This window comes from Mustela lutreola, chromosome 7 (genome assembly GCF_030435805.1).
Source record: "Mustela lutreola isolate mMusLut2 chromosome 7, mMusLut2.pri, whole genome shotgun sequence".
NCBI lineage: Eukaryota > Metazoa > Chordata > Mammalia > Carnivora > Mustelidae > Mustela > Mustela lutreola.
This window is the reverse complement of record NC_081296.1, coordinates 67266519-67292660: the sequence shown is the minus strand read 5'-3', so window position 1 is coordinate 67292660 and position 26142 is coordinate 67266519. Positions and strand designations below refer to the sequence as shown.

At 54.7% G+C, this 26142-nt stretch overlaps 1 protein-coding gene across 1 annotated transcript; it reads right to left on the bottom strand.

Annotated features, from left to right (window-relative positions):
* Positions 1 to 15983: 15983 nt before the first annotated feature.
* On the bottom strand, positions 15984 to 25204 carry VPS18 (VPS18 core subunit of CORVET and HOPS complexes). The gene is made up of 5 exons (XM_059181191.1): positions 24773 to 25204; positions 23616 to 23757; positions 20685 to 20776; positions 18636 to 20506; positions 15984 to 17712 (listed from the first exon to the last, which is right to left on the bottom strand). The coding sequence occupies exons 1-5, from the start codon at positions 24861 to 24863 to the stop codon at positions 16987 to 16989; spliced, it is 2922 nt and encodes a 973-aa protein (XP_059037174.1). The 5' UTR covers positions 24864 to 25204; the 3' UTR covers positions 15984 to 16986.
* Between the last annotated feature and the right edge of the window lie 938 nt (positions 25205 to 26142).

The window sequence follows — 26142 nt, the reverse complement described above, 5'->3', positions numbered from 1 at the left end:
TTGTGGCAAGGATTTAGGTTAGACATATGGGAGAACTTCCTGTGACAGTGTCTACACTATGTATCCCAGTTGTTCAGCCAGGTTGAACTCTCCCCTGGAGTTGATGAGAATTTCATGTTGATGCTTGCTAATGAATAACTTGCCTTGCCTGTAATTAGCAAAGAACCTCCAGCCCAGAGAATGTATGTGTTCAGACTCTCCCCAGGGAATAAGTCCAGAGAGGCCTGGGAGGCACCAGAACCAGAGCCCCAAGGAGTTTTCTGGACAAGCTGAGGCCGCTGTGAGCCAATGTCACATTGCTTCTCCTGCCCCCAGCCGTCTGGCCGCCACTCTCAGAAAAACAAGCCCTACGGAACTGTCCAGCCACAAGAACTTTGAGGCAAAGGGGCAGGCTGAATTTCAGGTCTGGGAGCTCATAGAGAATTTCCAGAGCAAGAGTGAATACTCAGCCTCTCCAACACCAGGGATTTCAGTAATAGTCTCAGTTACTCTATACATTTAGAAACAGGCAGGCTGGGGCGCCTGGGTGGCTCAGTGGGTTAAAGCCTCTGCCTTTGGCTCAGGTCATGATCCCAGCGTCCTGGGACAGCGTCCTGGGACCGCGTCCTGGGATCGAGCCCCGCATCGGGCTCTCTGCTCAGCAGGGAGCCTGCTTCCTCCTCTCTCTCTGCTTACTTGTAATCTCTGTCTGTCAAATAAATAAATAAAATCTTTAAAAAAGAAAAAAAAGAAACAGGCAGGCTTTGACCCTCTACTGTGTCCACTCACCCCACTCTCCTAAGTCTTGCTCGGCAGCACGAATACTCCTTTTGTTGGAGCATTCTGCCACCAAAATCTCTGTGTCTCCCTGTGACCAACTCCCCCCCGCCCCCCGCCCCTTGCTTCCCCTCCTCTCCCAAGTGGTTTCCTCCCCTACCCTTATTACCGAAGCCCTTCTCCAGGTAGACAGGAAGCTGGGGAGACGGAAGACAAATCCATCAATTGCCATCAGAAGAAGAGAATGCAGGCAAAAGATGTGTATGCCCCAAGTCTAGCCTTCTTGGGGCCACATGTATGTGCAGAGTGTGGATCCAACTGTCAGCCAATTGTCGACGCGTTCTACCATGTGCCTAGCACAGGACTAAGATCCGCAAGGCCAAAAGGAGCATCACACTTTGCTCCTGATGTGATGGGATGTGGAGATGAAATCAAGGTCCATGAAGAGGAAATGTGATGACCTTTGGAACCAGGGTTGAGAGAGGGAACGGGGCTTTAGGGGTCAAAAGAGGCTTTGTGGGAGGGCCTGGATGAAGAAAAAGAGTGGAACTTAGAGAAGAAGGGGCATTCCTGGTAGGGAGAATGGAGAGAGGAAAAGAATCAGGGGGAAAATGAAGTAGGTAAAGGTGGAACAGATTTCACACGGGGAGGGTGGGACATGAGGTTAGATAGCTAGGGTTTGGGGACCCAGCAGGCAAATTTGGACTTGACTGAGAGGCAGTCAGGAGCCTGTGGGTTTTTGAGCCGAGGAGGTCTGCAAGGTGGTCTAGAGTGGCGAGGGACAAAGGGCACTCCAGAGGCGATAGGAGTCTTTCTGCACTTCTGGCTCGTAGTCAGGTGTATACGGATGCCAGGGTCCTGCCCCTGAGATGGCTGGCTACCTAAGAATGCCAGACCCCTGATCACCTACTAGGAGGGGCCCCAAGCCCAGCATCTGCTTTCTCTTCTCAGCCTCGGCTTTCCAGATAGAGCCCTGCAAGCAGGACCAGCATTAGGGCTCCCCAGCTCTAATATGGAGGGCCGAAGCCGCTCTGGCCATGCCACTTCCCCTGCCAGTTCTCCCCACTTCCTCCCTTTTCTCTCAGAGGCCCGAGACCTTGCCTGGAAGCTCAGACTCGCCTAGATCAGAGGATGAAGGGTTGGATCAGGCCCAGGTTCGTCTAACCTCAGGCCTGGAACCCACAAAGGGAATCCATAGGTGTTTCAAGAAGCTCAGGGTGAGGTGGGCTCTCAAGGCCACCTAGACCAACCCCATATTCTGTAACCAAGAGCTTGAATACCTCCAGGGATTGGATCCTCACCCCCTCTCCAGGCTGAGCCTGCTCTTTAGATAGTACTGGTTATAACAATCACATCTGCTTATTGATCCAAAAGTCCGGCTGTGGTCAGTGTGGCCTGGTGGCAGGGAGGACTCTGTTTGGACTGGGCCTCACTCAGGGGCTTCTGGAATGCCACTGCTAGAGGTAGGGTCCCCCAGCCTCTTGGATCTGGGGTGGCTCTGCAGGGTCTCGTGGGCCCCTTGCTGTGCTTGCTTGGCACCCTGGGCTGGGGCTATTTAAGCATGAGAAGCCCGGGTCAGTTCCCAGCTCGGGGGTGGGGCAGCTGGGGTGAGGCCAGCCCTGCTCGGCCCTTCTCAGCCTCACCGGGGAGGCCAGGCTCAGGTCAGCCTGTCGCATGGGCCGTCCCTCCCCAGGCTGAGATCATCGCCCTCCAGCCTCCATGGCAGCCCCCACCTCCAGCTGAGCTCACTGCCCTGGCCCGCTGGGGGACATTGTTGTCTCCCGGGCCCCTCCCCCGGACTCAATGAGCTGTTTGTTGGCATGTCCGGCGCGGGCAAGGGGAGGGCGGGCACAGGGCGCCCGCACACAATGGGGATTCCGTCCATTCTGAGGTGACTGCGGGAACCAGGCTGGCTTTGTCCCTGGGACCCTCATTCCCACCATTTAGCGGAGCCGGAACTCCAGGCGGAAGGCCCCGTATAAGAACAACAATGTCGTCACCCTGTCTGTGGGGGAGGGTGCTGCGGGCCAGGGCTCCTGGGGCCCAGGGGACCCACAGTCTGGGGCAGCTGGAGGGGCACTTGAGGCAGGTCTTGGGGCTGAGGCTGTGCCAGAGATTGGAAGGGCAATCCCCCCGCAGCCCTGCCAGTTCATCAGCAGCCTGTGGCACACATGGAAGGGGGGATAAGCCCAAAGGTGCAGAAGGGACGAATGCGTCCTGTGAGCCCTGTCTGGTGGTGTGCCATGGAGGGACTGAGTTAGGGCACCCTGACCTGCAGGCCTTTCTGCATCCAACTTGGGTAAAGCACTTTGCTCCCAGCTGGGCCAAGGCCCATTGCTGGGCTACTAGCTGGGCTAGCCTGCCCCTTCGGAAGTGGCACTGGCTGCTCAGACAAGTGTTTATTTTCTAGTAGGGGGGTGGCAGGACGTCATGGCGTTTCCCTCCTGCCTGGTGCTGCAGTGGTTCTCACAGTCTGGGCACTGGTGACATCACCAGCCTTTCCTCCTCAGCCCTGGCCTCCAGGCCTCACCACCCCCCACCCCCATGCTCTGGCCCAGCTACACAGTTCTGAAGCTCCTGCTTCCGGTGCGGGCCCTTCTGAACAGGTCCTCATGGAGGATGTGAGCAGCTGGGAAGCAATAGACCATCCCCTTGTCACTGCCCTTGGCATTCAGGCTGAGCAGAGGGATAGCCCCTCTGTGTTCATCCTCACCAGGATAGCTGGTGTCCCACCCGGGCCGCTCCTAGTGAGATGCTGGCCCTTTAAGGGTCTTGGGAAGCCAGAACAACAGGAAATCCAAACGGCCTCATTAGGCAGCTCAGAGCTCAGCACAGTAATTAGTGCCCTGAAAACAAAACAAGGAAAAGCAGGTGGTGGTGCCCCCCCCAATCTCGGCTGCCCCCGGCATGGCCTGTTAGTACCCAGAGCTAGGCAGCTGGGATTGGAGCCCCTCCCTTCTAAGCCCCTCACCCCAAGCTCCTGAAGCGGGCTGCCCACTGCCCAGGCCAAGGGTCAGAGCCTGGGCTTCTGGGGAGCAGGCAGTGGCTTCTCAGAGAACTGCTGCCCCTGGGGAGATGGGAGCCCCAGAGGCGTGCATTGGGGCTTCCCCTCTCCCCACAGCCAGGTGGCCACTTGTCCAGGGCATCTTCCACCTGTTTGGAAAACAATGCAGTGGGGGCTGGGAGCTGGGGTGGGCTCCTCCAGTGGGAAGGGGGAGACCCCTGGGAATCCAAGGCCAAGAAGGCCCCCTTAGGAGAAGGAAAAATCCTGCTCTGTGGTCCTGTCTCTCAGGATCTGCGGTGATTCTCCAGGTAGGCAGGACCACTTAGACAGAGGGGACGGTAACCCACAGACCCTCTGGACAGACCCTGGGGACTTCCAAGCCCCCTCTGTTGGTAAAAGCCTGGCTGGGAGCAAAAAGGGAGCCCAGTGAATTCTCCTGAGCCAGGCTACAGTGGGAGCCTCACTTTGTCCCTGATCCCTGAGATATCCCCCTATCTTTGTAAGCTAGGGGAGGGATATACTATGCTCCACTTAAGAAACGAATATTCATTCAATGAACATTTATGGAGTAGTTGCCATGATCCTTACACTATGTTGTTTGGGTGCTCCTGAGATGGTTTCAGAGAACTCATTGTGCTAGCTCATTACAGGTCCTTCTCTGTCTCTCTCTTTTAAGTAATCTCTATGCCCAACATGGGGCTTAAACTCACACCCTGAGGTCAAGAGTCACGAGAGCCAGGCGCCCCAGCCCTTCCCTGTCTTGAGAAGGCCTTCGAGTGGAGGGACTTTGGCTCTCTTCATGTTTGTAGCTCCCCATAGACCTAGCCCATAGGTGATTGCTACATGATTATGAATAATCAAAACTGATGCAGGAATGGTCTCTGACTTCAGAGAGTTTCCCATGTAAGTTTACCAGCAGCAGCAGCAGCCTGGCAAGGCCCCCAGCCCATGGTCATCATCACGGCTCCTGTGCTCAGAGCCCAGACCTCCAGGAGGAGGGCCCAAGCCTTTGTGCCGAGCAGGGGCTGAGGGCATATGGGGGAAGGAACCTCGAGTCCTCCCGAGAATAAAGCTGGCTATGACCCTGGGGTGTGGGGAGGAGTTGCCTGGGCTACCAGCTCTGTGAGGAAGGGGGTTGCTGAACAGGAGAGCTGGGCAGGTTGGGTGTGGAGGGTGGCCAGCCTATGGCTGGGGAACGCAGCTATAATTAAGCTGTGGGTAGGTTTCTGATCACAGAGCCTGCTGGCTAAGAACAAAGGCCCCAGACATCATCGCCCAAGGGGAAGAGGAGCAGAGGAAAGGGGCAGCGGTAACCCAGAACCTCCTATCAGGTTAGCCAGCTGGCCCCTGGCTGGTCAGGGGACTCTACAGTCTGGAGGCCATCGGCTAGGTGGTGGGTAATTTCTGAGGGTCTTCAATCTGAAACCGAGGGACCAGTGCTGATGCCAGAGGTGGAGGGGACCAGCCAGCAAGTGACCAAAGTGTCACAGCGTCATGGAACAGGGGTTTCTCAGCCCATAAGAATCACCTGAGCAGCTTCCTAAAGATTTTGATGTAATTGTTCAGAAAAGGGGCCTAGGAGGCTCTGGTATTTTCTAAAAGCTCCCTAAGGGACCCATTGTGCACTGTGGCTTGAGAACCACTTCTCCCTGGAAACACAGGGCCCTGCTTTAAATCCTAAGGCCTCATTTGCCCCTCCATAGAGCCCATGGTGATCAGAGGCCACACCCACTGGACCAAATCTCCTGGAGTGCCCTGGGGAAACTGGCAACAGAGTCCGGGCAGCTTGAGGGTGGAGCCTCTGGAGAAGCCGTCCTCTTCTGGGACCCTCAACCCCAGTGGAAAGTTACCCAGGGAAGCAACCTTGGGGCAGACAAGGCGAGAAGCCTGTGGGGAGGGGTGTCCATGGGGTACCCTTGGCCTCTCCAGGTCCCCTAGCAGGCACCCTGCCGCCTAACCCTCTAGGTTCCCAGGCCCAGGGACAGCAGCCCCCAAGAGAACAGGCTGGGGACTGGGAGGGAAGAGAAGTAGACTTAAAGCACCTGAGCTGATGGGGCCTGATCCCTTTAGGGACGTGCGCGCTCCTGAATCATTTCCCGGATATAGCTCAACGGCCCAGACTTCAAGGTTTTGGGGGGGAAATCTTTTTTCCAAGTTCCTCGATCTGTCATCCCCTCCCCCGCAGGCCGGATAGGCCTGGACCAGTGTCCTCTCTCAGCTCCCCCTCAGCCTCCCAGCTCGGGCTTCTCCACTGAACTCCCTGGACATTGTTTCCCGCCTCAGGAAGTCTCTGATGCCCTGCACTGGATTTTGTTTTCCTTGTTATCGGGACAACTAATATTTTTTCCTGTGCGGAAAAAAAAAAGAGAGAGATTTTCCCAAGCAGATTACAGCTGTCAGTGAGGGGGGGAGGGGGCTGGACGTTGAGCCCTCCCTTCACCCTCCCCTTCTGCCACCCTTACAGGGCTGAGCTTTTGAATGAAGCAGGAAGTCCTGGCCCCACAGCCCCCTGGGCCAGTTGGAGCTGGGGGCAACTCTGGTCCTGGCCTTGGCAGAAGAGTCAGATCCCAGCGCTCTGCCCGTGGGGCCCCTGCTTCCCCACTAGGAGGGCTGACCCATTTGACATGGGCTAGGTCCCATTTCCAAGGACAGAGAGGGGGTTCTGAGCTTGCCTTCTCTCTGGGGGACAGAAAAGGTAGGACCTGGGAGGAGGGGGAGCACACAGGAGACCCTGCTCTGTGGAACCATGTGACTTCGGGCCATTCCCTCTCCTCCCTGTGCCTCGGGCTCCTCCCCTCCACCAGGAGACAGGGACACATTGACAGGGGCCTCGCCTATCTAAAGGGTTCTGTTGTGACAATGTCGGTGAGATAAAAAATATGAGTCAGCATCAGAGGTTCTTCTGACTCAGGTCAGAAGGTTTACTGGCAGGTGTCTCAGTACCTGTATGACCTGCATGTGGCCCCAGTGGCTGGCAGGACCCGCAATCAGAGGCTGTCCCTAAGCAGGCTTTGTCTGATCAGCACACCTGGGTGTGCAGGCACACACACATGCATGTAATCATGAAACACATATACATACACAGGCCCATCCATTCTTCCTTGAGAAATGCTCCCTTTCTGCATGGGGGTTTGGGGGCTCTAGGGACAGGTTGTGGGGCCTTATGTGGTAGTAGCATAACCACCCCTGCAGCAAAAGAGCCTTACCAAAGGACTGAGTTTCTTTCCATGTTAATGACAATGAATAGAAGAGTTCAGACCTGGGTTACTCCTTTGGTGGTGGTGTGCAAAGCATTAAGAAAATGAGCTGCGGGGCGCCTGGGTGGCTCAGTTGGTTAAGCCTTCGGCTCAGGTCATGATCCTGGGGTCCCGGGATCAAGTCCCACATTGGGCTCCCTGCTTGATGGGGAGTCTGCTTCTCCCTCTGACCTCTCCCCTCTCATGCTGTCTCTCTCTCATAAATAAATAAATAAATAAATAAATAAATAAAATCTTTAAAAACAAAAAAACGAGCTGCGCCCCACGCCCCATGCCCTGTACCCTCCTGCATGGTGGGATGGGCCGCTCTGAGCCAGGCTGTGCTGCCTTCATCTATTAGTGTGGTGGGCTCCTCAGTGGACTGAGAGCAGGAGGGAGCAAGGCCATCTGGCAAGAGGTGGGAGGAAATGGGAAAATTTCCATTTACACTTATTCTTTATCTAAAAAAATATCGAGCTTTAATAATAGTTCCTATGGGCTTTGAGTCTGTGTGTCACTGATACATAAATGTTCATAATCAAAACTGGAAACCACAACCCTGAGAGACCAGAGCCCCCATGAAGACTTTATATCCTATCAGAAGCCCGGCTCAGATCGGTGAGGGCAGGGAGCTGTGGAGGAGGGGTTGGGGAGCTCCTGGTACAGAAAGGGCCCTATCAGATTCCCGGATGCCACCAGCCGTGTGGACCTTCCTGGCCACCCCAGGGCCTCCCTTCTCCCTGCCCAGCCTTTCGGGCCTGCTTAAGCCGCTGGAGGGCTCTAGAACCTTTGACTGCCATGCTTCCTGCAAGGGAGAGAGTGGTCCCATGTGTGATGTTCCCCTGGTCCCATGTGTGATGTTCCCCTGAACCCTGGGGCTGGCTGAAGGGCGGCAGGCTGGGGTCCCTGTCGCTGCCCTGTATGTTGTGTCACCCCCAGGAGAAAAGTCCCTGGCGGGAGGTGGCCTTCTGCCGGGAGGCTGTTTCCTCAACCAGCCAAGGTAAGAAGTGGGGGATTTCCAGCCCTGTCCACGGGCCTGACTTTAGTACTGGGGGCTCCTCTCCTTGCTCATGCAGCCCAGACCAGGGTGAGGACAGAAACTCTGGAGTTAGGCCTGCTTATCAGCAGACCAATGTGAGGGCAGCAAAGCTCATGAGCCTCCTCACGCTACTTCCTGCCTCGGAGGGAGCTGAGCCCAGGAGGCAACCCCAGGGCTACACCTGGGATCAACTGGAACCCAGCCTTGGAAGACCCCGACAGGCATCTTGGTGGGGAGGGGGTGCTGGAAATCCAGAGCCAGGCTTACTCATGGGTCTGTGGGGAATGACTCAAATTCATGAATGCCCCTGCCTAACCCCAGCCACCCCGGTTCTGGTGGTAAGGGGAATGACAGCTCTCCGTCTCACCCTTGAAGGCTCCCCTACCTGGCCTGTATTTCCAAGGATGCTGGAGTCAAAGAAGTCACTTGTGAGCTCCTCAGGTGGGGACCAGAGGCCTCACATTCCAGACATTCTGGCCTGAAAGGCTGACCCCTAGGAATGGGAAGTCGTATCCTAACAGCATTCCCTGTATTCCTGTACAGTGGTCAGGTGAGAAGGGAGCATGGGTGCAATCCTGGGAGGCTGCGTGGAGGGAGAGTAGGCACTTGGGATGACCTGGCAATGGTGGGACAATGTCCCCCCTCCAGTGTCGTTCTACTCAGGCCCAGATATGGGCTTAAGAAACTAGACTCGGGGGGCACCTGGGTGGCTCAGAGGGTTAAGCCTCTGCCTTCAGCTCAGGTCATGATCTCAGGGTCCTGGGATCAAGCCCCACATTGGGCTCCCTGCTCAGCAGGGAGCCTTCCTCCCCCCCTCTCTCTGCCTGCCTCTCTGCCTACTTGTGATCTCTTTCTCTCTGTCAAATAAATAAATAAAATCTTTAAAAAAAAAAAGGAAACTAGACTCGGGGCGCCTGGTTGGCTCGGTTGGTGGAGTGTGCAACTCTTGATCTCGGGGGTTATGAGTTCAAGCCCCACCTTTGGGTGTAGAGATTACTTAAAAATAAATAAAATATTTAAAAAAAAGAAAAAATGAAACAACTGGACTCTAACTCCACCTTCATGGAGATTCTCCTGTGCCTCAGATGCTTGCGAGTTTCATTTCATTACTTGGCTTGTATGTATTTGCTGTGTTCCCAGGTGTCTGTGCTTTGTGCACACACACACTTGCTTGTAGCTTGTGTGATTGATGCGCGCCAGGTGGAGGAATCGGCTGGGACTCATGCAAAGTCCCTGAGCAGGAGAGTATCTAAGGGGAAAAATCATAAATCCAGCCACCACCAGGGCACCTGGGTGGCTCAGTGGGTTAAGCCTCTGCCTTCAGCTCAGGTCATGATCTCAGTCAGGGTCCTGGGATTGAGCCCCATATCACATAGGGCTCTCTGCTCAGCAGGGAGTCTGCCCCCCCACCTCTCTCTGCCTGCTGCTCTACCTACTTGTGATCTCTGTCAAATAAATAAATAAAATCTTAAAAAAAAAAAATTCCAGCCACCACCAGTGCAGGCTAGCAACTAACGTGTGTGCGAGTTATCACCAGTCTACCCAGCAACTGGTCTTCTAAGGACTAGGACTGTGTTATCACCTCTATTTTACAAATCAATAAATGGAGCAGGGCTTAGAGAAATGAAATGACCAGACTTAGGTCATACAATGAACACATCTGGAAGTCCAGGGCAGGATTTGAACCCAGATCAGTCTAAGGCCACGCCAGAGATCTCTCTACCAGGCTCTCTGCGCACGGTCTCCCTTAATTACACTCCAGTGATCCTCGTCTCTCAGACCCTGGCTGCCCTGGGTCTGAAGTAACAGGCCTTTGCGTTCCCCCTTCTTTCCTCCCCTCCAGTCCAGGTGGCAAAACAGAGCCTGTTCAAGGCCACTTGGAGCCCAGGATCCGGTGGCCGCACCTTCACATCTAGCCTGTCTGTCCCCAGTTCAGAGAGGGTCTGGCTGTCCCTGGGCGGGATCAGCTAGGGCTGAGCTAGGGCCACTGTTTACAGTAAACAGAAAGCTCCTGAGGAAGGAAGAAGGGGAGGGGCTGGGGTCGCCATGGAGACAGGGACAGAGCGCAGGGCCTCAGGCCTGATCCACTCGTCCCACTAATGCATCCCTTCCCCTTCTAGAGCCAGAGGAGGCCCAAAGAAGGTCGGGACAGGGCAGTCTGAGCAGGAGAGGCAGGGGCAGGCAGTCTGGGCCTCAGAACTGGGCCCGCTGAGAACACACTGCCACCTTATTATCTATTTCTACTTATTACTAACAACTAATGTTTATTGACGTTAGGCCCTTGAGAATAGGTTTTCTTACATAATCCTAGCAACAATCACGATGTAGGTACCATAGTCTCTAATTGAGGAAATTGAAATTTAGAAAGATTAAGCCATTTGTCAAGGTCATAGGGCTTGCAAGTGACAGAGCAAAAATTCTGGATCAAAAACTCTCTTTACCAAGGCAGGTAGGAGATAAGCTGGCTGGTAACGCTCTGAGTCCTACAGAAGATGGGGAAACTGAGTCCCTTGGCTACCAAGGGGACTTTCCCAGGCTTCTGGCGTTAGTCAAAGAGATTGCTGGGGACAGAACTCATGTGTTCCAACCCTAACCACTAGACCACACGGCTTCTCCATGGCTTGAGCTGGGAAGGTCCAAAGAGAAACTCCCTTTCCAGCCCCAGCCTGGAGTGTAGACTCTTCCCCAGCGAACAGGCTGCCCCTGTGGAGGCCAGGCTGGGCCAGGGTGCCGTGGGGGATGCTGGGGGGTTTCTGCCCACACATATGGTTTCCAGATTCCAGGGGATGAAAAGGAGGCCCTTAGGGGCGGAAATGGGGGATGTGTGATGACAAATTTAGACAGATTGCTTAAAAAAAAAAAAAAAAAAAAGGCCAAGAAACCCTAAAAAATAAAAGCAAAAATTCCGCTAGAAAACCAAAGGGAATTATTTGATTGTGAAACTGAGTTGCCGTGAGGTGCAGCATGTTTTAATGTGGAACAGTATCAAGGGTCCTTTCAACTTTGACTTTGCAGAGGCTGGAGGGTGAGGAGGCTCTGTCTGCTGCTCTTGGCTTGGGCCACTGAGTTCTGGGACAGAGATGAAGTCAAGCAACACAGCCTCGAGGGTATCTGGAGTTCAGGAGTACTTGTTGGGCACTATCCTATAAGGCTTGGACCCTTCAGGTAGCTAGACTCCAAGGGTCTTTCCCGCTGGCTTATGGCCCAGGGTCTCTGCTGCTCACATAGGGAGCGCCCCAGGGAAGACTGCAGCTGGTCAGTACCGAAGAGCATGTGAAAGGATGAGCTATAAGATGGGGGTTTGGGGTATCTCTAAGTTCTAGTCTTAAAGGGAAATGGCCAGGAACAGAAGGTAAAAGAGAGGACAGCTGTCTGGAATTCTGGCCTGCAGTGGGCCCAAGAGGTCAAAGGTCAAGGGGGGACAAGGGGGACTTCCTGAGACTCCCAGGGGAGTGCCAGCCAGCCAGCCAGGCTCTTGTGCAAGTTCTCAGGGCTGAACCAGGAGGGCAGGCTGGCAGTGGAGCCATGCCTGGCCCAGCCCCCTCAGCCTATCCTATCTGTCCCCCGGAGCAAGGCAAGAGTAGTGTCCTCTCACCTCCAGAAAACTGGGACCCCATCCCCCAGGGCAGCTTTCCTGTCCCACCTCAGGGGCCATATTCTATACTCCCGAGGGATCCTTCTCACACTCATCCTGAATCACTTACCCAGCATCGCCATATTTTGAGAAACCCGAAAAGCTTTCTCAAGCTAGCCTCTTTCTTTTCAATTCGGCTTGGATTTCCAAAGAGGAGATCAGAGGAGTTTGTGCTGAAGAGCCACGACAGGGCTTACAGGGTCCCAGCCCCAGAGGAATGAGGCACAGAATGACAGTGGAAGAGAAACAAGCCAAAAGGAATCGCTCAGGGGCCAACACAGACATGCCATACTGTTCCGGTCCAAGCTACACCTGAGCCTCCAAGTTCTGTTATATTTATTCGCATTTTCTTTTTTTTATTTTAAAAGATTTTATTTATTTATTTGACAGACAGAGATCACAAGTAGGCAGAGAGAGAGAGAGAGAGAGAGAGAGAGAGAAGCAGGCTTCCTGCGGAGCAGAGAGCCCGATGCGGGGCTCGATCCCAGGACCCTGAGATCATGACCCGAGCCGAAGGCAGCAGCCCAAACCACTGAGCCACCCAGGCGCCCCTATTTATTCGCATTTTCGAGCAAAGAAATTGACGTTCTGAGGGGATGATTAAACTGACAGCTGGTAAATGGCAAAGAGGAGTCTTACACCTGTTCTTTCCAGTCACCTCCCCACCCGTCCACTCAAAGCACTTCAGGGGGAGAAGGAGAGCAAGAACGGTGAAGCCGATAGCTGTGTTTGCATCCTGATGGGCACGGGGTCACTGAATTTCATGGAGAAGGGACAGGATCCTGGCTCGAGCCTCGTGTCAGCCACCAACTTCTCTGAGATTCAGCATCTGGAAGATGAGGACCAGGGACTGGCCGCAATGGTTTTCCAGATGGGTTGCTCAGCATCCTGGCATCCCAGAGAGACTGGGGTGGGGGAGGAAAGACAGTAAATGGGGGTGGGGGCCTCCCAGGCCAGCTCCCATCAGGGAGGCAGAGCAGATCCATTTCGGGCTGTGAACATCCTTGAAGGCTTTTCTTAGAACAAGAGCAGCTGAGGTGTCTGCCGTGCTGGCCTTCGGAAGGCATGGTCTAGGTAGTTCAGGTCCTGGGCTGGGGAGAAGCCAGAGGACCTGGTAAGGGAAGTGGGGTAGACCATGTCTTGGCTTCTAGCCCTGTGGGAGGAAGCAGGTTGGAGCCAGAGCTGCGCTATTAGGCAGAGGAGGTGAGCTGCACCTCCCTTCACACATACCTGAGAAACACAGACTTTTGGCTACAGCCAGACTGGGAACCAAGAGCAGCACCCATTTTCCTGGGGCCAGACCCATGCCCCTTTCTCTTTTCCTGTGGGCCTGCCTGGGCTTGTTCTCAGTGGACACTGGTTGCTGGTCACCAACATAGGGCCACCCTTACCTCCCAGTGACCCCATGGTTCCTGACTTCTCAGCTCAAGAGCTACTTCAAGGTGAATGCCAAGAAACAGCAAAGCAGCTCAGGGAGAGGAAAGCCGCCAATCTTAAGGCATTTGGCGAGAAGGACTGATCCCTTGGAGAGAAGAACCCTACTTTGTGCCCCCTTTGTCAACCATCCTAGACACAAGTTTGCCCAGTCTTCCCTTTCAGAAACTGGGCATGGAATGGCGTCCCTCTCCTGGTGACTTCAGCAGGTACAGGTCCCGGAAAAGCATCATCATGCTTCAGGTGGCAGAGGAAGCTGGGGGCTCTGGCTGCCCCTGTCACTGGAACTACCAAGCATCCTCCTTGTCCCATGGCCCAAGCTGGACCTGCCTCTGACCACCATTCATCCTCAACCTGCTTCGGGGGCCCAGCCTCGAGCCACATAATCAAAGCTGCCAGCAGGGTCCTTTGTGGTGCTGCTCCCGTGTGGCACTGCCTAGGGGCCCCACCATGGGGCAACAGATGGACCTATGGTCTCTGCAGAACAATGGTGGGGGAGGGGCTCTGGCATCGCCTGCCCCAAACAGGAAGCACTGCATGAGCTTCAAAGAACTGGCAGGGCCAAGGGGCTGAGTGGCTGGAGCCAGTGCCAGGACCGGGCGACTGCCTGATGAGATGCCTGCCAGCCTCACGATGCCCGGCCTGCAGTGGGGGTGGGGCCTCAGTGGCCGGGCCTCTGGGGCTTGGACAGAGGGTGCCTTATGCCCTCCCGGTAGCAGTCTTTGACCTAGAAGCAGGTTGACAGAGGGGACTCCAATGGGAGGCCGTCACGCGGCTCCGCTGCCACTTGCCTGCCGGCTTGCAGTTCTTTCCCAGGCCACAGAGGGTCTGGTTCTCCAGCGAGCAGCCATGAGGGGCAGGGCTGGCACCAAGCCTGCCGCCCCCTCCCTGCCTCCTGCTCCCAGCTGCTCCGCTCTGAGCCTTTTCCTCTCCACTTCCTGTTCACACAGGGAGGGGGCGGGAAGTGGAGGGAGGAAGCTGGGGGGAGGCATGTAGGGGGGACCCATTGAATAAAAGGAATTAACCGTTTCCCTCCTCTGACCTCTGGGAATTTCCGCCTGTGAAAGTGTCTCGAAGAATCTGTGGAGCTGGGGGAGTGGGGAGGAGGTGTGCCCTTCTTGGCCCCCTCACCCCTCCCTTGGTGGTAGTGGGGCCAGATAACTCCCTCTGGGCCCCTAACCTTTTGTTTCCCTGGCGTGGGGCGTGGGACGGGGGTGGGGGTGGGGTGGGGTTAGCGCCAAGGGCAGGCTGGAGCCTAGTGGCCTCGGAGCCCCCTCCCAACCGATGGGGTTGATGAGGGCCCAGCAGGCAACCTGAGCCCTGGGATGGGGAAAATTGGTCCCAGGGGGAATGAGCTCACCCCCATACTGGCCAGGCTTGGAGCCCCGTGCCCTCCCTGCCAGGGCTAGTGCCCTTGGCCTGTCTGCCTTAGGGACCGAAGGGAGGGCCGCCCCGCGGGAAAGCCAGGCCTCAGTCGCTGGGCCGGCACACCCTCCGATGGCCACTCCCCGTGCAGCTGTGGAAGGGAGCCAGTGGTTTCGGGAAGCCGGCCGACAGCGCCCCCTCGTGCCCGCTGACGACTTGGCCAGGAAGCCCCCCAGAGCCCTCTTAAGGGCGCGCCTCAGGAAGCACCTGCTCCCCAGGACCAGTGACCGCCCTGAGTCTACCCCAGGTGGCTTCCTTGTTTACAGGCCTCCTGCCCTGTTCTCAGCGTCACTGCCTGTGGCCACTCCTCCTATTTCCAGTGACAGCTCCAGGAGCAGCTCATTCATCTTGGTCTCTGCCCACACAGCTGCTCCCCCCGCCACACCCCCTTCTGGCCCTCCCCAGGCTTAGGGCCAAGGCCCTGAGGGCCTTCTCTCTCCCCTCCATTCGAGGCCTTGCGTGGTTTCCAGGGATCTAAGAGCTGTAGCTTCCCGTTCCCCTGACTCGACGGAACCCCATTCTGTCAGTGCCAAGGAAGCCTGGGGCTTTTTTTTTCCAGGAAAGAGGAAGCAGCCTAGGACCAGATGGGCAGGCTGGGAAGAGACAGAAGGGGGCAGAGGCATCCCAGGCTGTCTTAGCCAAGTCCTCTGGGAGGAGGGAGCAATAGGGCAGTGTTTGTTTAACTAACATGTATTAGGCACGACAGACAACCCAAGCTGTTCTAAGCAAGTGACCATGCAAGTGGCAGGTCAAAGTTTAGACTGATACCGACAGTGGGGGGCAGTACCCCTTAGCTCTCTACTGGGCATGTCTAGGTATGAGGGGAGCCTTAGAGCACATGGGAAGAGGAAGGAGAACCAGAGCTCTCCAAATCTTGGAACAGAAGGAACAGGGTTAGAATGCCCTCTACCCACCCAGATTACCAGCCCCTTCCACATTTGCTCCCTCTTGCTTCTGGCGGAAAATGGAAAGTCTGAGGCTCATCAAAGACGGCCAGTTTCTAGCCTGACCATTGGCAGAAGCCGCAAAGAGACACCTGTTCTAGTGATTAGGGAACTCGGCAGGGCAAGACTCGACCAGGACTGCAGGAGCTAAAAATCTCGGAAGAGGGCTACTCTGCAAGGGAGAGAAATGCCTGCAGTCACCAGCCACTCCTGCGGGGGTTGGGGGTTGGTATTCAGCCTAATTCCAGGAACATGCACTTGTTATTTTGTTTCATTCTGGGCAGCTGATAGACCACACCTATAGAGCCCAGCAGTGGACTGTGAACCCCAGTCCATGGAGCAAAGGGTGCTGCTCTCTGATGTTACAGGAAGGCCCCAATGCAGGGCTTTCTAGGGTAGCCACAGCTAAAAAGGTATAATGTGGAGGTGGGGGCTGGTCACGGGAGTTATATGAGGAGCAAAATCTAACACTTATACAGGCTAGTGGAGGGAGGAAGGATGAGGGCTTAGATTCATGGTTAGGCAGTGCAATTTCCGAGAACACACTAGGGAGGAACAGACCAAGAAGAAAGTGACAAGAAATCAGTGCCCCCCAGCTGTCCCGGTGAGGAGGATTCTGTGGGGAGCAGCACCACCTGCTGGCCAAAGGGAAAAATAGTTCTTGGTCTGAGAGGACAGTGGGCCATCATCAAGCCCAGCTGAAGCCTAGAGCCAGAGAGGATGGAGTCTCGGTACAAGAAAGTGAGAAAAATCACAACAATGACAAAACTGTCACATCTCCAGACAAAGGAGTGAGGGCCAAGGCTGGAAAGTGTTCAGGCTTCTAGTAGCCACCCTGTGGCACTGCAGCACCCCTGGAGAAAACCCACACACCCCTCAGGCCAGCATGGACACAAAGCCATCAACTTAAGAGCCCCCAGTGCAGTGCAGGCTGTTTAATGCGCCCCACCCCCATCACCATTTCCCCCTACCCCCAGGAGGCCCTCTGCCCCAGGGCACCCTCACCCAGAGCCCTAGAAGGTGTACACTGGCACCTCCTTCCCCACCCTCCGTGCCCAAGATGCAGAGGGGCTGCCTTTTCACTCTGGGACCGAGGGGCAGACACAGGAGAGGCTGTCCTCTGAGGAAGAAGGGTCACAGAGGAAAAGAAGAACGGTACTCTCACTCTAGAAGGTGAACAGGAGGTCTGTGGGCCGTGGAGAGGAAAACAGGGCTGTTAGATGGAGGGCGGACTGCGACAGGGTCAGAATTCTGACTCCTCCAGGCTGAGGCCCTCTCTTGGGAGGCAGGCAGATGGCCCAGTTTAAGAGCAGCTCTCAAGAGGAGCACGGACAGCGGCAGAACGTGCTCACAGATGACACCTCGCAAGCGACAGCTCTAATTCCACTCTCCACAACACCGTCATGGCCCAGCGGTCTCCAGGCAACTTAGCGTGTACCATGATGTGGTCTTCCCAAGAGGGGGCAGCCGTGCCCCAGACCACCTGCCCACCCAGCGGGCTGACACCCTCCTTCCTACAGCCAGCTGAGGTGCTCCTCCTCATAGCGCTGGGGGTCAATGAAGGGCCGGTCAATGGAGCGGATCATCAGCTCCCCACAGTACACGCACTCGGCGGCCACAAGTTCATCGAGGTCAGCCTTGAGCTGTTCCCGACTAGGCCCTGCCGCGGCAGCCCCTGCCTCGGCTTCCTTGGTGCGGGTAGAGCCCTTGGCAGGGGCTGGAGCAGCTCCCAACTTCCGCTGCAACTCCTCAAGCCGGGCCTGCTTGTAGGCCGGCAGGCCAGGCCGCACGGCCTGCAGCAAGCAGTCAGCATGGAACATGTGGCCGCAGAGGAAAAGGTAAAAAGGGCGGTTGAGCAGGGGGAAGTCGCAGGTGGCACACTTGTCCTGGGGCTCCACTGTGCCGTAGCGGCCCCGCAGCTCCTGCAGGTCTCGCCGGATACGCTGGGCGCTGGCTGTGGCCTCTTCCATCTCCCGCTGCAGCTCCTGAATGTGGTAGTTGTAGGCCTTGAGAGAGCTGCAGATGGCCTCCTTGAAGTGGTCGATGGTGACAAAGTCTGGAAAGAAGGGCAGCACGTCCTCGATCTTGAGCAGGGGGCAGCTGGCCAGGCAGGCCATGGCCGTCTGCACATCCTCCTCCTCCTGCACCACGTGCCGAGCGATCTTCAGCCACAGCTTCTTACGCAGCTCCTCGTCGTCCTCCGGCAAGTCCGCACACTGCTTGGCCAGGTCCACGTCCACCTGCAGGGAGATCGCGAGCAGTAGGGGTCGAGAGTAGAGACTGGGACAGACTAGGGGAGACAAAGATGCCCAGGGTGAACCTGGGCCCTGGGAGAAGCCCCAAGAGGAACCTGTCTCAGTGATGTGTCTGTCCCCGGCACTGCTTTGTAAAAGCTACTTTCGGTTGAGGGAAACACTGATGTTGGCAAATGGGGAGCATATTCAAAATACAGGTTTTTGGGCCCCGCCCTCAGACTTTGATTCAGTTAAGTCCTGGGTCCAGACCCAGGGATTCACATTTTAAAGATTTTATTTATATATTTATTTGACAGACAGAGATCACAAGTAGGCAGAGAGGCAGGCAGAGAGAGAGGGGGAAGCAGGCTCGCCGTTGAGCAGACAGCCCGATGCGGGGCTCGATCCCAGGACCTTGAGATCATGACCTGAGCTGAAGGCAGAGGCTTAACCCACTGAGCCACCCAGGTGCCCCGGATTCACATTTTAAACAGCACTTCCTGTGATCCTCTGCAAGTGGTAACTCGTGATTAAGAAACATACCTCAGCCCTCTCCCCTCCAGCTGTAGTGACTGTAACGCAATCCACTAGCAGTATGTTTGGCACTGTTCTGAGCCCTTTTCCTATATGCTACTCTCATCCACCTTAGGAGGGAAGTAACTAGAACATTATGCCATTTGCGGCCCAACGATCTGGGGCAAAGAGAGAGGGTCAGAAATCAGTCTGAGGTCACACAGCCCAGCAAACGGCAGAACCAGATTCCAAACCCTGATCTCGGATCCTTGTTTCTAACCTCTGTACCACAGCTCCTCTCCACAGAAGCCAGCACCCTCTAGCCACAGGACACCCCCCAACTCCAAACCCTCAACATCTGACACCAGGGCTCTACAGGACCCCATCGTGGATGGGGTAGAAACTCATCGGCTCACCTGCAGGGCCAGGTCCACAGCCTCCTCGTACAGCTCCAGGACCTTGTAGACGTGAACGCAGGCACGGTGGTGGCCGTGCTCTGCACAGAGCCGCAGTGCGTACTTGAGGTCGTAATGCACGCGGTGTGGGCTGGCGCCTGCCTGCTCCAGGTATGCCAGCAGCGAGGCCGGCTGGCTGCGGGCATACAGCGACAGCAGGTAATTGTGAATCGCCTGCTCCGTCTCCCCGAGCACATTGACGCAGAACTCCATGTATCGGGTGGCCTGGCTCACCTGCTGGGCCTCGCCACCCTGGCTGTAGTTCACCAGCGCAGGGATGAGCTGCCGGGCATCCAACCGGCTGCCCATCTCAATCCAAGCGTCCACCAGCTGGCGAGGAATGTGACGGATGAGGATGGGCGAGAACTTGTAGAAGAGCTGGGGGTCACGGTGGCGAGCGAGAACAGCCAGGGCCTCCTCGTAGGCCTCGTGCTGGCAGTGGTATGCCACCACGCGCTCGTAATCCTGCATGATCACAGCGAAGTACACCATGTGCTCCGTGTCCCCGTGGCTGGCCAGCAGCTCGTGGATGGAGGCCCGGCTGGCGAAGAGCCACTCCTTGTGGCGGGGGCTGCTGAGGAAGGACCGGAAGCGCTCCCGGGTCTCCCGGTATAAGCTCAGAGCCTCAGGATCACCCTGCAGCGCCCCGAGTCGGCTCAGGTAAAGCTCCGTGAGCCAGGTGGTAAGCAGCGTGGCCTGGGTGCGTTCGGCTGGCTTCAGACCGGCCAGTTTTCGCTGCAGGAACTCAGCCAGGGCCTCCTCCTGACGGGCCTCCAGGAACTTCAGGGCAATCTCCTCAAAGTAGCTCTGGGTCAGGGCATAGCAGCGGGCGCTCTCCAGGTAACGACGCTGGCGAAAGCAGAACTCGGCCTCGCGGGCCAGGACAGTGTCCAGGCAGTCAGGCCGCTCGCGACAGTACTCTTTGGCCAAGTCGAAGCGGTTCATGTCCAGGTAGGTGCGCCAGACGTCCCGGGCCTCCCGCTGCACGTGGTAGCGGAAGACGGCCCTTTCGGTGTAGGCCCACAGGTGGCCTGTGGAGGAGTCCTTCACCATGTGCCTCAGGGGCCCAAACTTCTCCAGGAAGTGATCCCGTAGCACCACCTGCCCTGTCAGCGTGCACACCGCCTCCACGCGGTCTGCCAACAGCAGCAGGAAATGGAACTGGGTCAGGACGATAGCCAGGGGTGGGCTGGCTCCCGGACCGACCCCCTCTGGGTACTCCCAGACTCGCTCCTCGCTCAGCAGGGAATCGGGACGCCCGCAGTCCAGGGCTCCATACAACACGCCATCCCCCATCATCCAGGCGAAGGCCCGCGGTGCAGAGCGCAACTTGGGGGTATAGAAGGCCAATTCACTGTAGCCCAGACTGCTGGGGAACTCACGGAATGGGGGTGGGTGGTCCGCGTATGCAGCAAAGAGCCCAGAGAAGCCCTGAACCTCGGCTCCCTCCGCCGCTCGCCCTATGAACTGGAAGAGGCGCTGCCGGGTGGTGGCAATGACAAAGCCACGCCCATCAGGGCCTCGCTCGGCCTCAAGGGCACACACAGGAGCTGGACCCCCTTCTTCGTTGAGTACGTACAACGGGCGGAAGTAGAGGTCTGGCGCAGGGCCGAAAAGCCCACCCTCGCTGGCTGAGAGCTCCGCTTCGAAGATCTGGCCTTGGGCGGTGCCGACCAGGATGGGGCCCGTGCTGCTCTCGGTGCCCAGTGCCTTGTTCCAGCCCACACTCTCCACCAGCTGCCCCTTCCAGCGTGCCAGTGGTCGTACCTTCTGCCCATTACGGTTCACATAGAGGACCTCAGTGCTGCTCAGAGCAATCAGCAGGTGAGAGCCTGGAAAGGGGGAGAGCATGGCACCCTACAGAAGGCAGCCATTCCCACCGGCAGCCTCCTCCCTGCCCCCACCACTCTCTGATCCCACGCGCCTGGGCGGTGACTTGCACACCCCTCAACGACCGGTCCAACCCCAGACAACCCTCCCTCCACCCCCCCATCCCACCCCGCAACTCACCAGTGTGGTCCAGAAACATCTTGTGAACCTTGGCATCATCCTTGCGCCCCAGCTCCACGTGGTTGGGTTCATTGGCCTTGCCCAGGTCAATGCTGTCAAGATAAGAGTCACAGAATCACTCCAGAGAAGGCAGACCCTTTTTTGGAATCACACACCTCTTTATAATCTGATGAAAGCCACAGGCTCTCTGCCCTGAAATCTGTGTACACACATAAAATTTGGCATATGATCCCAAGGGAACTCTGACATACATACAGGGCCTCCTTAAGAACCCTCTGCTCTGAGAATTCCCCCACCTCATTTTGAGAAGTCACTGAACAAAAAGTCTTTTCCTCTGCTCAGTAGCGGTGCAATGCTTCTGGGAAGACTGGCAGGGGTATCCCACACTGCTGGGGTAAAAACGGACAACAAACAGTAGCTAATGGTTACTGAGCACTTTCTGTATACCTAGCACCGTGCCACAAGCTTCACCTAGTAGAGCTCAATGAGTCTTCAGGATAACCTTGAGGAAAGCTCCTGTTTATATTTCCCTTATTAAATTCTTTTCAAATTATACCCTCATTCTAACCAAAGAATCAAATCAAAGATGTATATTAATGATTTTCTTCTCAAACCTGTCATTCTCCAGACAAAACTGATTTTAATGTCTTTCTCCAGGCTTACAACAGAGTTTTGTCACTGTTTTTTATGTTTTGACAAAAATTTCTTCATGTCATGTATATGTGCGTATATGCATATTAAGAGCTTGCTTTTCTCACTTAATATTTCCTGAACATTCCACCATGTTAACTGATACAGGTCTCACAGTTTCAAGAACTGCCTAATCTGTCTCTTTATGGCTCAATCATAATTTTATCATTTTCCTGTTGATGGGCATTCAGTGTGCGTCCAGTTTTTCCTACCACAAATAATGCTTCCAGATTACTCTTCCAAAAGATGGTGGCAATTTATGCTTTCACCAGCAATGTGTCAAAGCCCATTCCTGTGTCTTTTCATCAGTCCCATAGGGTGAAATGGTGAAATTATTGTTTGGTAAAATGGTGAAAATTACTGTTTGTAATTTCTGTCAATCTGATAGGTTAAAGGCATGGTACCTTGTTGTTATTTTCCAAAGGTTGAAAATATATTTAGATGTTTACTAGAAATGTAGACTTCCTCTTCTGTAAACTATTGGTTTATACTCTTTGCCCTCCCCTTTCCTTTTTCTTACTAGTTTTTAAGGACTTTTTAAGGAATAGGATTAAAAAAATCTATAGCCTTACATGGAATAACATCCTTTTCCCACCATCTTTGATCGTGCCTGATTCAAATGCTTTTTTTTTAAAGTTAATTATTATTTTATTTCTTTATTTTGAGAGACAGAGAGTGTATGATTGGCGGGAGGGAAGGACAGAGGGAAAGGGAGAAAGACAGTCTTTTTTTTTTTTGGAAAGAGAGAGAGAAAGAGAGCACAAGCAGGGGAGCAGCAGAGGGTGAGGGAGTGGCACACTGCCTGCTGAGCAGAGAGCCCAATGCAGGGAGCCCAATGCAGGGCTCAATTCCAGGACCCTGGGATCATGACCTGAGCTGAAAGCAGATGCTCCACTAACTGAGCCACCGAAGCACCCTGGGAGTGAGAGAATCTTAAGCAGGCTCCATTCCCAGTCCAATGCATGACTTGATCTCACAACCCTGAGATCATGAACTGAGCTCAAATCAAGAAAGACACCTAACTGAGTCACTCAAGTGCCCTGTATTATTTTTTTTAAAGTACACTCTACACCCAACATAGGGCTCGAACTCAGGACCCCAGAATCAAAAGTTCCATGTTCTTCCTACTGAGCCAACCAGGTGCCTCTCAAAAGTTTTTTTTTTTTTTTTTTGTCATAACAGCAATTACTATGTAGTCAAATATATCTGTCTTCTTCCTAGCGGATTTTCTAGCTTGAGTAAGAAGATCTCCCTTCAGCCCAAGAACAAAGACATTTATTATGTATTCTTTTATTTTTTTTTATCTTAATTAACTTATTTTTTTAAAGAGGGAAGGGGGAGAGGCAGGGGAGGGAAAGAGAATCTGAAGCAGGCTCCGTGCCCAGCACAGAGCCTGACATGGGGCTCAATTTTACAACCCCAACATCATGACCTGAGCCAAAATCAAAGTCAGACATTTTACTCACTAAGCCACCCAGGCATCCCCATTAAATATTCTTTTGATATTGTTTATTTTTGCATTTTTAAAGATTCTATTTATTTATTTATTTATTGGGGGTGGGTGAGTGGCGGGGGAAGGAGCAGAGAGGGAGAAGCAGGCTTCCCGCTGAGCAGGGAGCCTGACACGGGGCCCAATCCTAGGACCCTGGGATCATGACCTGAGCCAAAGGCAGACGCTTAACCAATTGAGCCACCCAGGTGTCCTAATATCCAATTTACTTTTAATATTTATATGCTTATTCCATTTTGAATTTTTTTTTTTTGTGATATAGAGGCTTAGGTCTGTTTTATCTCTGATAATTATTCTGGATAAACAACTCTGCTGATACTTTTGTTATACATTATTTCCACTTATGTTTGTATGTATGTATGTATTTCCAGTTTTACTGATATATTATTTCCATTTACAGTGGATTTATTTTAGGACTCTAGACAGTTCCCCTGATCAATATGACCAGTGTGTGGGTTGTACTATCTCTAACAGGTGAAGGGACACATTCAGAGACTGGGTGACTTGCTCAATATTCCCTAGCTGGTAAGTGGGAGAGTTGGGATCTGATCCAGGTCTACCTGATTTTTACTACTACACTGCATTAATTCTCTTTGGGAATGGATATTCTTGGAAACTTCCAAATCTACTGTTTCACCTGTCCAGAGTGAAAGAAAGGCCCTAGTCACTAATTGGGCCCCAGATACCACCAATTCAAGCCCTACTCCTAAGCCTTTTGGGCCCTCACTCACCGGAGTAGTGTATCCTTGCCCAGGCTCATGCAGAGCTGATTGCAGGAGACAACAAGACTGGTAATTCGCTCAGAAGGGGTAAAGTCAATGCGCTGCTTCGTGAAAATGGGCACTTCCTTCTCTAGCTGGGCATTCACATACCCTACAGGGAAGGAGGGAATTAAACGTTAGGTACGGAAAATGTGGAGGAGGAAGGACAAGGAGAGGCAACCAAAAATGTTTCCTCTTCAACTTCTCAACATATCCCTACCCCAAGCCTTTGGTTAAAAGCTTAATATCAATGTATCAGGTAGTTTGCTAATCACCTCTACATTAGGGTCCTGGGCTCCTTTCACGCCTCTGACAGCCATAAAGAGTGGATTCTTTGAACCCATGGATTGCTGTTGCACTGTCATGTACCCGCTCCCAATAGTAATGTGGGGAAAGCTTTGGATATTCTCCCTTATCAGTCCTGGGCCCAGCAATCCCAGCTCAACTAAAGTATTCTAGATCACCCCCCCCCCCTCCTCCCTGCCCATGCAGTAATGCTCTCACTGAGTTTCCAGAAAAATGTAGGAAGAGCAAGCCCCGGGGAACAGTGCCAATCAAACTGAAGCTTCTTTCTCTCTCACCTTTGCTCTCGTGTCTTTACCATTGCACAAAATATCCCAGCACTTCGGAACCCTCCGCCAAACCTGTTCACTTTCTAAAAAATTTCCCCTCAACACCAGGCTGCACCCAGATCTAGTAAAGGCCTAAAATAACTGTCCAGTAAAGTTCCCTCTAGGACCAGTCTTCCTTCCTCTACAATACTCTCCTACAACCATTTTCTTGGACCACTCTCTTCTTCCCGCCTCCAGAAGGGGCCTGGTAGGAAAAGCATAGGCTCTGGCTGAAGCCTTGGAGCTTATTCTCAGTTCTCTCAACTGTGGCCCTGTAGACAAGCCACTTCCTTATCTGGGTTCCAGTTTCCTCTTAGGACCCTAGTGGCAGGGCCTAGATCACAAGGCTGCTCTTTCAAACTTCGACCATCCTCCTGCTGGGGGCTAAGAGAGTCTGCGGAGATTCAGGGGCCTAGATCTGGACTGCACCTCTAAGCGGTGAACCGGACCTCCTGGAGCTACTTCCCCGATCCTCCCCAGCAGGTGCCAGGTGAGCGGCGCCCTCCCCTCCCTTACCGGAGTGGGGGATGCCCACGCTGGGGCAGCCAGGCTGCAAGACGGCTGAGCGGGACAGGGAGTCCTCGTATTCATCCAGGATGGACGCCATGGTGCCCGGCCTCTGGGAGCTCCCTCCCGGGCCCAGGGATTACAACAGGGTTCTCCCCAGGGATCCCCGTCGCCCTGGATTGGAAACTGCGTCTCCCCAGCCTCGACAAGAATCTGTTGATAGATTTTGGCAATCCGCCGCCCACTCCTCTTTAAAATCCCGAGGATTTTCTCGCTCTCGCCTTATAAAGCGAGAAGACTGGGGAGCCCTCCCCCTTGAATCTGGCGCAGTCCCGCACTCCGCTCCCGCACCCCAAAAGATCACTGGCTCCCCTTAGCCGATTCGAGAAGATCCCAACCTCGCCCCGGCAGCTCAGCTGACTCCCGCCCCCGGGACGCGCGCCTATAACGTAACTTCCGGGTTCTTGGAGCCCAGCGTTTACTCGCGCAGGAACGTACCCTGGCCTGCCACTCCGGGGCGCGGAGTGAGGGGGCGGGGAGGAGGCGGGGCGAGGGAGGCGGGGCAGGGCCTGGGCCGGGCGGTTCTTGAGGGAGGGAGCCGGAAGTTCTGCGGGAGTTTTCGGCTGGAGGCGGAGCGCTGGACAAGTCAGAGGTGCGGTCCCGCTGGATGCTCCGCGGCTTCCTCCGAATACAGGCCCTTCCTTCCAGGGTGCAGTTCCGAGCTCTGACGCCAGGGGGCAATCCTGGCTCTTTTAGGCCCTTCCCCACCGGGCCGCGGAGTTCAGCCCCAGCCTCGAAGCCAGTTCCCGACTCCTTTTGTGCCCAGGCTTCCCTCCCTCAGACGACCGCTCAGCCTCCGTGTCCAGTTCCCGCTCCAACCTCTCCAAACAGGCCGCTGCCCTAGGTCCTCAGGAGAACCTCCCGTTCCTCGGTCTAGTCGCAGTCTTGATCCTATCTTCACAAGGCCAAGGCAACCAGTTCTGGCCTCTCTTCTCCCACATTTAGGAACCCACCAGCTTTCAGGAAGTGACAGAGCTGGTCACCTGGCCAATGGAAGCCAAGAGCTACCTAACCTGCCTCGAACCGGCTGCGTAATGCCTCCTCGGTATGAGGAGAGACAGAATGGGTGGCAGAAAAGACCCAGCACAGCTAAGGGCTGCAGGACTGCTTCGATTCACTAGTTCAAAATAGCGTCCTTACTCTTTGCCTGCCTAGCCTTAGGCTGGGTGCTGGAGTCACAGAGATAAGTACAATATCATCCTTGAAGGTCATAAACCAGCAGGGACAATGGACCAGTAAACAGATCATTAATGCTAGAAAAGCGATGGTTGGATTTGTTCAGAACCTCACTCGTTCCAAAGTGAGCATACACTCTGCCA